Raw genomic sequence first — 13,759 nt, forward strand, 5'->3', positions numbered from 1 at the left:
AACCATTGCAAGAGCCACCAATGCATCCAGAAAAAGTCACAGTTTGGTGCGGTTTATGAGATGGGGGCATCATTGGACCGTACTTCTTCAAAGATGATGCGAATCGTAACGTAACTGTGAATGGTGAGCGCTGTCGTGAGATGATATCCAACTTTTTTTGCCCAAAATGCAATAGCTTGACTTCAGGACATTTATTTTCAACGAGATAGACAGTGCCACATGCCACACAGCACTCGTAACAATGGATTTATTTAGAGGCGAGTTCGGTGAACATTTTGTTTCACCTTCGGGACCAGTCAATTGGCCGCCTAGATCGTGCGATTTAAGGCCTTTTATTTTTGTGGGGCTATGTTAAAGCATTTGAAGATAACATTGAAGCATTTATTCGTGAAATACCGACCGAAATGTTGGAAAGAGAATGCAAAATTGGACTAAGCGGATGGACCACTTGAGGCGCAATCACGGTTAACATTTGCATGAAATAATGTTCAAACATTTATTTAAATGGACCGTACTATCGATTCAAATAAAGAATACAAGCATTTTTCTGAATTTAACGTTTTTTTTTTGAAAAATGTTCCTATAGCTCTTAAAAAATCAACCTTTATTTATAAATACCATTTTATAATGTCCTCCAATTGCGTTTGGCATTTATCCATTCTATTTGTTCACATACGGCTTTTTTCAGCATTACACTTTTCCAGCCCAAAATTTTTTACAATAAATTTGTTTTAGTTAAAATGATTATAACAAAACAATTACATTTTATGTAAAGATGCAAACCACACTTCTATTTTTTTTTTTTTTTTGATTTTTTCTTGTCTAGCCACGCCACTTTGTGTCTGTATGTGATAGAATCTATCTATATTTGACTCATTCACACTTCTTTTCGCATTATCTATGGGTGAAAGGGAACACAATATAATCCTGTGTTCCCAATTTATACAATTTAATAACAATTTAATTTCTACAATTAAAAATATGTTCAACATATACCTTATTTACCAATCACTTGCAGTGATACAATAAATATCGAATTTCTATATTAAAAATAATTGAAGTAATTTACAGCTTGTTTGAAAAAAATGTTATAAATCAATACCGTATAATTGACGTCCATACATATACTGTGAAAAAGTTGGAAATTATTTAAAGTGAAGTTATAATCAGGACATATTTCAGGCGTATTAAAAATTTGGATTAATCCGTGGACATTTTCGGGTAATGAAACAATGGAGCACTTTCAAAAGCCACTGTAATACACTAGTAAGAAGATTTCACCATCGGACATCGCACAGTGATTACAAATCGATAAATGCAGAATGTAATACTGTAATATCTTCAAAGTAAATTTTTTTTATCAAGACTGTGGAGTGTGGCCCATTAACATTCCACTAAGGAGCAGGGGCAAAATTCTCACATATCAATGAGTACAGTCCGATTCAAGTTTAAGCTCAATGATAAGGGGCCTCTTTTTATAGCCAAGTCCAAACTTTGGAGAGAAGTTTTACATGGCATAGTACCACACAAATGTTGCTAGCATTAGAAGGAGAAAACCACCGTTAAACATTTTTCTCTGATGGTCTCGCCAGGATTCGAACCCAGGCATCAGCATCATAGGTGGACATGCTAACCTCTGTGCGGTGGCTTCCCTATATGTGTATAAGATTGTTGGTCATCTCGGATATGCAAAATTTTGCACTGTTTGCCAAAACTGCACACTGAAAAATAGTTAACCTAAAATTTAAGATTTTTCCAAAGAACCAAAACTTTAAAATAAAGATGTTAACTTTAAATTTAATTTCCTATTTACTTAACGGACATGACCATTTATTTAAAATTTTGAACGTTGATTGATTCTTATTTTACTTCATAGATGACCTAAAAACTCTTTTTTTTTAAACTTAGCATCTAAACCTAAAAATACTTAACATCTAAAGACGCTTCTACTTGTAAGGCTATTTTGCGTCTTTAACTACGGTACACTGTTGTCTTGCCAAGGGTGAATTTCCTAACTTCCAACGATATTTTGACTTTCATTTAAGATTTTTATCTTAACCTTTTTAACCTACCATTAAAAAAAATCCTTAATATAAAGGAAATATATTTTTCACCAAAAGGAATGTTTACTTAAAAAGTTGAAAATTTTAATTGAGTTAAGCTTCTCGAATCTTTAAAATTAGGACAAAAATTTTTTCAGTGCAATTAGAAATCATTACTTAATTTTTTTTCTTTACTTAATAGAGATTCTAAAACTGAAAAAACTTGTTTACGTGTGAGGATTTCGAAATTTGTTCTGAAGATATACGATTTAGATTAGATTGAAAAGAGGGTGCAGGTATTAATCCGCCCCATGCCATACATACACTTAAGCCGGTGAGCTCCAAATACTAAAAAAGTAACCTTGAAAAAGAAAATCTATGTTAGGAATTCAGCGCTACTTATGGAATCCTTAAATGTTTTCTATGCCACTCCCCTAAGTTGGTTCATGTCTGGTACAGTGTCCCCACATAAGTGCTGGTATCTGTTAGACGCGAAAGCCGGAAAATGACAAAGAAAATGCTCCAACGTCTCATCATCTTCCCCGCATGCGCTACCCATGCTATCACTTGCCTCACCGATTTTGCATGAGTGAGCTCGTAGCTCTATATGTCCCACCAAGATACCAATAGCTATACTGACTTCCTCCGTACTTCCTTTTAGTAATAGCCTCGTCTTCTCACGATCTGGATCCCCCCATAGGATTTTCGCAGTCCTACCTACCGTTTCGCTGTTCCACAATGTTGCATGCGCATTCGTCCCCACTCCCTTAACTCGGACTGCGTCGACCCGAAAGGCTTCGGGTTAACGATGATTATTGACGGCAGTCCTCTGGCCTTCACCGCCAAATCGTCTGCCCTTTCATTCTCCCTTACTCCGTTATGGCCCCGCACCCAAATGACGCGGATTTTCCCATCCTCAGAGAAGGCGTCTCCTTCTTACACTGCAAGACTGTTTGTGACCTTACCGTCTTGGTTGTTATTGCCCTTATGGCAATTTTACTGTCGGTAAAGATGTTCACATTCGACGTCCTCGCGTTTGCACCACACCACCTCACGCATTCCGTGATCGCCCGGATCTCCGCCTGCAGGGCCGTATTATGGTCAGGCAGTCTAAAACAGATGTCAGTCCCTGGATTCTCAATGTAAACCCCCAGGCCCACTCTGTCCTCTAGCTTTGATCCATCCGTGTAACATGATCTTCCAGGTGGCAATGGGAACCCTAGTTCCGTCAATCCAAGACTGGGCCGATGTCAGCAGTGCGTCGCACTCGACTTCAAGGTTCATCTCAGGTATCCGATCGGAAACCTCTCCACTTCCTTCCAGGTTTCCAATCGTCGCCTCGATTATACCGCGATGGTATGAGCTGCTCCTAACCTCTATTCATTCTCCCATCGCCTTAAGTCTCATAGCTGCAGTGGCTGCCTCACACTTAATCTATATGGCAATTGGTCGGATATCTAGAATAGTCCCCAGTGCCCTAGTGGGCGTGGTCCTCATCGCCCCGCCTATGCCGTTGCACTTTTTCTCGATCGTAGTCAACCAAACTACTGAGGCGTAAGTCAGTATCTGTAGAGCCAGTGGACTATCCTCGGATTCAGTCCCCATTTTGAGCCTACGGCCCGAGCTTGCTCATCTGCAGGAGCTCGACGAGGATCGCCACACAACAACAAATTTATATATTAGAAATACCTCTTACAACGTGATGGACTTGATACAGACAAGCCCTCAAAATCAATGGCAATAGGCTTCAGTAAAAATTTGCAAAATAATTTTTTCCAATATAAAATAAATTGTAATCCATGACATACATCATGGATTACAATTTAGGATATAATTTTCCTTTCCGGTGGTATTTTTATCCCACCACGGAAGGATGGGGGTATAATCATTTTGTCATTCCGTTTGCAACACATCGAAATATCAGTTTCCTACCCTATAAAGTACAATATATGTATTCTTGATCAGCGTAAAAATCTAAGACGATCTAGCCATGTCCGTCCATCCGTCTGTCTGTTGAAATCACGCTACAGTCTTTAAAAATTGAGATATTGAGCTGAAACTTTGCACAGATTCTTTTTTTTTTCTATAACCAGGTTGAGTTCGATCCGCCGATTTTGGGTCTTAGGCCCATAAAAGCCACATTTATTATTGTCGACGTTCATCTTTAATTTGGCCCAGATCGGTTCAGATTTGGTTATAGCTGCCATAAGACCGATCTCTCGATTTGAGGTTTTGGGTCCATTAAAGGCGAATTTATTGTTCGATGTCGCCGAAATTTGGGACAGTGAGTTGTGTTAGCATCTTCGACAACTTTCTGCACTTTGGCCCAGATCGATATAGATTTATATCCAAATCTAGCTGCCAAATTTGGGACAGTGAGTTGTGTTAGCGCCTTTGATATCTTTCTTCAATTTTGCCCAGATCGGTTCAGATTTGGATATAGCTGCCATATCAAAAGGACCTCGACTTAAGGTTTTGGGTTCATAAAAGGCGCATTTATTGTCCGACTTCCCCGAAATGGGAGTTATGTTAGCGCCTTCGACATCCTTCTTCAATTTGGCCCAGATCGGTACAGATTTGGATATAGCTGCCATATAGACCGATTTCTCGATTAAAAGTCTTAGTCCCATAAAAAGCACATTTATAATCCGATTTCGCTGAAATTTTAACTATTGTTAGGCTTTTTGGCATCCGTGTCGTATATGGTTCAGGTCGATCTATATTTGGATATGGCTACCAAAAAGACCAATATTTTGTTCTGCAAAATTGAACAATGAGTTGTACTTATTAGACCACCCAATATCCAGGTCGAATTTGATCCAAATCGGACCATATTTCGATAAAGCATAAATTACGCATTTTTTACCGGATTCAGACGACAGGTGGTTTATATATATATCCGAGATGGTGGGTATCCAAAGTTCGGCCCTGCCAAACTTAACGTCTTTTTACTTGTTTAAGTTTCATATTTTTAACTTGTGGTAAGGAAATTTTTTTAGGAAATTTCCATACCCACTTCAAATATATGAACTTTTTGAAATTTTTTTGGTAATATGATATGTTTCCTTACTTTTGGCAAATTTTCACAGCATGAGAAAAAATTTCCATAAAGCGTAATAAAATTTGTATGCCAACTTTGAGCACATTTTTTAATACAAAATACGATACCGCTTTTTCAGTGTAAGTTGGATATTTTGCCGGTATTACTTACATAAAAAAGTGGGCATTTTATTAAACGCATTAAGAAAGGGCTTAAAATTTTTTTTTACGAAAATCAATGCTTTCACTTCTAAGCCTACCATTAGGTATACATTTATTTAGAAAATTATAGTTTTAATTTTTTCACGGAATTGCCAATATATGTTTTTTTATGGCAACTAAAATTTTTATGACCCCGACCCTGAAACACAAAGTATTTACCTTATCCAAACGATCTGAGAATTTCATAATGCTTGTAAAGATATACGTAGATGATACAACCCATTGTTTTTCTCCACATCCGGCCATATCTTCACATGTTTGAAAATATTGTTCCTTATAGATTCGCAACATTTCAAGGCACTTCTGGATTTTTTCAATTACATCGTTCGGTTTCATTTTCCACAAATTTAACTTGCCGTTGTTGGTCACAAAATTCTTGCTGGCAATAGTTAATTGATTGGATATTTTTACAAAAAGTCCCGTGACATTACTAGTTGTGTTAAAGTATTGGGCAGACTTGGATACATTGCGTATTGCAATCAATAGGCTGGGTAAACAATTGATAATTTCATCAGGGCCAGATCTACAAAGAAACATTTCATGTAAATACACGATAGAGTTGAAAAAAAAGGGAATTAAACAAGTAAAAACGCGTTAAGTTCGACCGGGCCGAACTGTTGATACCCACCACCGCGTTTATATATGTAAACCGCCTTTCATCAAAATCCGCTAAAAAATACATACCTTATGCCCCATATACAGCAGCTATATCGAAATATGTTCCGATTTGGACCAAATACTTATAAGTTCAAGTCATTGTTCACCTGTGTATAACAAAATACTGGTCTTTTAAGTAGCTATATATAAAAATAAACCGATCTGAACCATATACGACACGGATGTCAAAAAGCCTAATATAAGTCACTGTGTCAAATTTCAGTGAAATCGGATTATAAGTGCGCCTTTTAGGGGGCCAAGACTTTAAATCGAGATATCGGTCTATATGGCAGCTACATCCAAATCTGGACCGATTTGGGTCAAGTTTTAGAAAAATGTCGAAGAGCTTAACACAACTCACTGTCCTACATTTCGGCGAAAGCGGACAATTAATGCGCTTTTTATGGCCCCAAAACCTTAAATCGAGATATCGGTCTATATGGCAGCTACATCCACATCGGGATCGATTTGAGCCAAGTTTCAGAAAAATGTCGAAGAGCCTTACACAACACACTGTCCTAAATTTCGGCGAAAGCGGACAATTAATGCACAAAGGCCCCAAAACCTTAAATCGAGATATCGGTCTATATGGCAGCTAAAACCAAACCTGGACCGATCTGAGCCAAATTGAAAAAGAATATCGAAGAGCCTAACACAACTCACTGTCCCAAATTTCGGCGACATCGGATAATAAATGCGCCTTTTATGGGCCCAAAATCTTAAATCGAAGCAGCTATATCCAAATCTGGACCGATCTGAGCCAAATTGAAGAAAAATATCAAAGGACCTAACACAACTCACTGTCCCAAATTTCGGGGATATCGGACAATAAATGCGCCTTTTATGGGTCAAACACATTAAATCGAGAGATCGGTCTATATGGCAGCTATATCCAAATCTAGACCGATCTGGGCCAAATTGAAGAAGGATGTTGAAGCGCCTAACACAACTCACTGTCCCAAATTTCAGCAAAATCGGATAATAAATGCGCCTTTTATGGGCGCAAGACCTTAAATCGGGAGATAGGTCTATATGGCAGCTATATCCAATCTGGGCCAAATTGAAAAAAGATGTTGAAGGGCCTAACCAACTCTTTGTCCCAAATTTCAACAAAATCGGATAATAAAGGTGGCTTTTATGTCAGCTAAATCCAAATCTGGACCGATCTGGACCAAATTGAAGAATAATGTCGATTGACCTAACACAACTCACTGTCCCAAATTTCAGCAAAATAGGATAAGTGTGGCTTTTATGGGCCCAAGACCCTAAATCGGCGGATCGGTCTATATAGGGGCTATATCAAGATATAGTCCGATATAGTCCATCTTCGAACTCAACCTGCTTATGGACAAAAAAAGAATCTGTGCAAAATTTCAGCTCAATATCTCTATTTTTAAAGACTGTAGCGTGATTTCAATAGACAGACGGACGGACATGGCTAGATCGTCTTAGATTTTTACTCTGATCTAGCATATATATACTTTATAGGGTCAGAAATGGATATTTCAATGTGTTGCAAACGGAATGACAAAATGAATATACCTCCATCCTTCGGTGGTGGGTATAAAAAACTATTCAATGAGTTGGTCATTTGTCTGGATAATTGTGCTTTTTCTAAAAAGGATGTCAACTGATTGTCCTTTGTTTTTTTAGAAGTAGAGCTCACGTTGTGGAAGCGAACCGGCCAAGCATTTTCAAAGTATCATCTTTTTTCTAACAGTATTTACTTGTAGAAATATTTAAATACCGAGTTTTAAACACTGGTAGAAAAAAGACAGTACTTTGCCAATACCTGCTGGCAGAGACGTAACCAGGATTTTATTGTGGGGGAGCCCACCTCACATTCTTTCAAAATCGAAAATTGCCAAAATTCTCGTATTACTGCGAAATTGGGAAAGATACCTCAATTTTTTTTGAAAATTGTGCTCGCTGTTGAATTCATTTTGACATATGGCATTTTTTACTACGATCCATTTACGTTCTGCTTAAATGATGTCGGCAATTTGTCCTTCGAAAATCGATGGAAAACTCGTTTTTGATGGAAAAGACGTCCGGAAAAATTGCATCCAACTATTGCCGTATATAGCTATAAATTGCAACATGTTTAATACAATAAGTCCTAAAGTTTTCCTAATTTGAAATTTGAAGAGATTTCCACGTTATTGCAGTCGTAGCCTCTTTTCTTCCTTTGCCCTCAATTTTTACTCGGTAGATGAAATAAAAAAATAGTTGATGTCATATGACATAGCGACAACCGTAAGTTTAATATAAAACTTGATCTCATAGATAAAAGTCTGCTGACTAATATTTTTTTAACACATTTCCTTATTAAGATCTTTTTATTGTAATCTTTTCATTATAAAAAGATTTTTTTGGAAGCCAATCAATAATTCAAAAAGGAAATTTAAAATTTTTTTAAAAAATATTTCACTGCATCCAACACTACGGCCAAAGCCTACAGAAGTAGTAAATTTCTACTAAAATCAACTCTGCTGGCTATTGACTGATAAATTTTGATCCTTACTCACTATGAGTTCCGCATCAATTGCCTTAAATACTCTATTGTGAATTATGAAATTCGAAGGAAAAAACGAAACGGTTTCTTTTGAAAGAATTATTTAAAAATCTAAATTAATCTGGGTGATTTGGTATTTAAAGAAAATGTCATTAATCCATTAAATACCAATGGGTGGAAAATACCAAAGAGATATCTTTCCTAGTGGATTGGCTTAAAGTGGACAACTAAAACTAGTTAAAAACTAATTTAACCGTGAAATAAGGTCATGTTTTGGGGGAAATTGGCTCGTCGAAAGTCGGCATTTTTTTACATCCAAAAATATACAACAAAAATTTTCTCACAATTCTTAGGAATGCGATTTTTGAAATTCATTTTAGTATCTTGTTGCATTTGATAGTTTCTATATTAAAAAAATAAATTTATGACGATAAGTCAGCAGGTGCTATTTTATGTTGATGTAATTAAATCCGCCTTTCTTCGCTAAATGATTACAAAATATTAAAAAAAAAAATTTGTTGTAAATAAATGTAAATTGTAAATAAATGGCCGAGGAAATAAGAAGATTTTTCATTGTTTCAAAAATTTTTACAATTTTTTTTAAATTGTTGTTTAAAAAAGTCTGACTAGCATTTATATAATGCTCAAAATTATGAATATATGAAATTCATCCAAATTGAACAAGGAAACGAGGATCAATCGTTACGGGTTAAAATTTTGTCCTTTAAAATATTTATGGGAAATTGTCTATAGAACAAATTTTAGGAAAATGTTTACGTTTGAAAAGTTTTTATTGAAATTTATTGAAATCTTTCTTTTAAAAAAAAAAATTTTGATGAATCCCGGACCTAAGCAACATTTTGCCTTTAGACAAAATTGAAATTGAAATTTTGCCTTTAGAAAAAAATAAATTTTATCTTAACATTGAACAAAATTCATTTTGTAATTTTTATACCCACCACCGAAGGATTGGGGTATATTCATTTTGTCTTTTCGCTTGCAACACATCGAAATATCCATTTCCGGCACTATAAAGTATAAATATTTTTGATCAGCGTAAAAATCTAAGACGATCTAGAAATGTCCGTCCGTCTGTCTGTTGAAATCACGCTACAGTCTTTAAAAATAGAGATATTGAGCTGAAACTTTGCACAGATTCCTTTTTTTGTTCATAAGCAGGTTAAGTTCGAAGATGGGCTATATCGGACTATATCTTGATATAGCCCCCATATAGACCGATCCGCCGATTTAGGGTCTTGGGCCAATAAAAGCCACATTTATTATCCGATTTTGCTCAAATTTGGGACAGTGAGTTGTGTTAGGCCCTTCGACATCCTTCGTCAATTTGGCCCAGATCCGTCCAGATTTGGATATAGCTGCCATATAGACCGATCCTCCGATTTAGGGACTTAGGTCCATAAAAGCCACATTTATTATCCGGTTTTGCTGAAATTTGGGACAATGAGTTGTGTTAGGCCCTTCGTCAATTTGGCCCAGATCCGTCCAGATTTGGATATAGCTGTCATATAGACAGATCCTTCGATTTAGGGTCATAGGCCCATAAAAGCCACATTTATTATCCGATTTTGCTGAAATTTGGGACAGTGAGTTCTGTTAGGCCCTTCGTCAATTTGGCTCTGATCGGATCAGCTCTGGATATAGCTGCCATATAGCCCGATTCTTCGATTTAAGGTTTTGGGTCTATAAAAGGCGCATTTATTGTCTGATGTCGCCCAAATTTGGGGCTGTGAGTTATGTTAAGCCCCTTGACATACTTCTTCAATATGTCACAGTTTGGTCCAGATTTGGATATAGCTGCCATATAGACCGATCTCTCGGTTTTAGGTTTTGGGACCATAAAAAGCGCATTTATTGTCCGATGTCGCAGAAATTTGGGACAGTGAGTTGTGTTAAGCCCTTCGACACCCTTCTTCAATTTGACTCAGATCGGTCCAGATTTGGATATAGCTGCCATATAGACCGATATCTCGATTTAAAGTCTTGGCCCCAAAAAAGGCGCATTTATAATCCGATTAAACTGAAATTTGACACAGTGACTTATGTTAGGCTTTTCGTATATGCTGTATATGGTTCAAATCGGTTCATTTTTATATATATTGTAGCTACTAAAAGACCAATATTTTGTTATACACAATTGAACAATAACTTGTACTTATTAGTATTTGGTCCAAATCGGAACATATTTCGATATAACTGCTATGGGACATAAGGTATGCAATTTTCACCGGATTTTGATGAAAGGTGGTTTACATATATACCCGAGGTGGTGGGTATCCAAAGTTCGGCCCGGCCGAACCTAACGCCTTATTACTTGTTCATTTTGTTCTTGTTTCTATTTGGGACAGAAAATCATAATAAAAACAATCCGTGCCAAATTGTGTGCAGATCGGTTGAAAATTGTAGTTACTACACCCATTAAAGTGCAAATCAGGCGACACATATACATGGGACCTAAATCTGAATCTGAACCAATTTAGATGAAATCTTGCAGATAGGTTAAGATCAATAACAAAACAAACCTTGCCAAACTTTGTGCAGATCGGATGAAAATTGTAGTTTCTACGGTCATTAAGGGGGAAATCGGGCGATACATATATGTGGGAGCTATATCTATATCTGAACCGATTTTGATGAAATCTTGCAGACTTGTTAAGATCAGTAAAAAACAATCTGTGCCAAATTTTGTGCAGAACGGTTGAAAATTGTATATACTACGGCTTTTTAAGGGCAAATCGGACGATACATATATATGGAGCTATATCCAAATCTGAAACGATTTGATGAATCAATTCGTGGCAAATTTTGTGCAGATCGGTTGAAAATTTTAGTTACTACATCCATTAAAGATCAAATCGGGCGACACAAATATATGGGAGCTATATCTAAATCTGAACCGATTTTTACCAAAACCAATAGCAAAATTTCGTGACAATTGGACAACAAATACGACCTTTACCTTAATTACAAGAATACATGGACTCACAGACGGACATGACTAAATCGACTTAATCGAATCAGAAAGTGATTCTGATTCGATCGATATACAAACAATGGGTCTAGCTCTTCTCCTTCTTAGCGTTGCAATCAAATGCACAAACTTATAACACCATGTACCAAAGTGGTGGTGTGGTGTATAAAAATTTTAAAAATGTTTAAGCAAAATGTAGTGTCGCAAAATGCATTGAGCAGGCACAATTTTTTTATACCCTCCACCATAGGATGGGGGTATACTAATTTCGTCTTTCTGTTTCTAACACCTCGAAATATGCGTCTAAGGTCATGTAAAGTATATATATATTCTTGATCGTCATGACATTTTAAGTAGATCTAGCCGTATCCGTCCGTCTGTCTGTCGAAAGCACGCTAACTTTCGAAGTTAGCGTGCACAAATACTTTTTATTAGTGTAGGTCAGTTGGTATTGTAAATGGGCCAAATCGGTCCATGTTTTGATATAGCTGCCATATAAAGCGATCTTGGGTCTTGATTTCTTGAGCCTCTAGAGGGCGCGATTCTCGTTCAACTTGACTGAAATTTTGCACGTGGTGTTTTGGTATCATTCACTATAACTATGCTTATTATGGTTCAAATCGGTTCATAACTTTTTTAGCTGCCATGTAAACCGATCTGGGGTCTTGACTTCATCAGCTTTTAGAGGGCGCAATTCTTATCCGCTTTGGATGTAATTTTGCACGAAGTGTTTTAGTATCACTTCCAACAATTGTGTTAAGTATGGTTCAAATCGGCTCATAAATTGATATAGCTGCCATGTAAAACGATCGTGGATCTTGACTTCTTGAGCCGCTAGAGGGCGCAATTCTCATCCAACTTGGCAGACATTTTGTACCACGGCTTCTCCCATGACCTTCAATATACGTGTCCAATACGGTCTGAATCGACCTAAAGCTTGACACAGCTCCCATATAAACCGATCTCCCGATTTTGCTTCTTGAGTCCCTACAAGGCGCAATTCTTATCCAAATGGACTTCTACAATGTTCAGCATTCAATTCATTTATGGTCCGAATAGGACTATAACTTAATATAGCTCCAATAGCATAATGGTTCTTATTCATTATTCTGAAAAGTGATGCCGCGCAAAGAATTCGATAAATGCGATCCATGGTGGAGGGTATATACGATTCGGTCCGGCCGAACTTAGCACGCTCTTATTTGTTGAAATTGAAATTTTCGATTTATAAAATAAATCGAGGCAGGCTGGGCAAAAGTTCGTCTTTAGAAAAATTTTCACTGATATACAGTTTTTAGAAAAACATCATTAAAATTTAGTCTTTAAAAAAATTGTTATTGAAATTTTGTCTTTAGGGAAACCTTTAATAAAATTTTGTACTTAAAAAATAATTTTGAGGGTGGTCCGGCCCAGGTTGGAAAAATTTTTACTAAGGAAAAATAATTTAATGGTGGACCTGGTCTGGTCAAAATTTTGTCTCTGTAGAATATTATAAATATAAAATTTTGAGGGGGCTTGGGCCCGAGGGCTCCCCCTGGCTACGTCCCTGCCTGCTGGCGTTATTTTATTCGCATTATGTTTAATACCATTTGGCATTAATTTAATACCAGGCGAAATAAATTATTAGGCATTCTCGGCGTCACGTTTATAATTTTGCCATCACGGCAAAAATTTTAAAGTATTGTCGCCTTATGTGTTTTAATTTATTAGAAATCAAGATTGGTCAAGTTGTTATATTGTTTTTTTGTACTTTAACATATACAAACAAAATAAAATTAAAATTATTTCATATTATGTTTTTTTAATTTATTGGTGGGTTTAATATTTTAAAGTGATAACGGGAATGACATTAAAAGAGACTCCACTTCATTTTAAAAGCAATACCTGTTTGGTAATAAATCACATGCGAAACGGCACTAATCGCTTTATATTTTATCCATGACAGGCGGTATTTGATACCATACGATATAAGCACATTTGGTGTCAATCAATAAATACATCGTGTGTATATTCGGCTTCGGCCGAATTTTGCCTTCGCTTACTTATTTAACACATACATAGTCTACGGTAATTATGTCGCTAAATTTCGATTCCAGTCTTAACTTTAAAAATTACAATTGTATCATACTCATACCTGTACAGAGGATCCCAGCATTTCTGCAATGACCTCAAATATGTGACATTATCCTTGGCCTCATTAAATACCAATGTCATTTTATTGTCAATTTCAATCCATTTCTGTAAAACAAAAAACTTAACTAAATTCACAGCTTGCTTCTGTGGCAAATTTTTTTA

At 36.5% G+C, this 13,759-nt stretch overlaps 1 protein-coding gene across 1 annotated transcript in view; it reads right to left on the bottom strand.

The window, feature by feature from the left end:
- The window catches only part of LOC106084054 (dynein axonemal heavy chain 8), a 71,089-nt gene that overhangs the window by 56,221 nt on the left and 1,109 nt on the right, over positions 1 to 13,759 (bottom strand). The window contains exons 2-3 of the mRNA XM_013247492.2: positions 13,599 to 13,702; positions 5,463 to 5,826 (exon numbers count right to left, since the gene is read on the bottom strand). Of these exons, the coding sequence (XP_013102946.2) occupies positions 5,463 to 5,826; positions 13,599 to 13,702 (468 nt within the window). The remainder of the gene's footprint in view (positions 1 to 5,462; positions 5,827 to 13,598; positions 13,703 to 13,759) is intronic.

This window comes from Stomoxys calcitrans, chromosome 3, assembly GCF_963082655.1.
Source record: "Stomoxys calcitrans chromosome 3, idStoCalc2.1, whole genome shotgun sequence".
NCBI lineage: Eukaryota > Metazoa > Arthropoda > Insecta > Diptera > Muscidae > Stomoxys > Stomoxys calcitrans.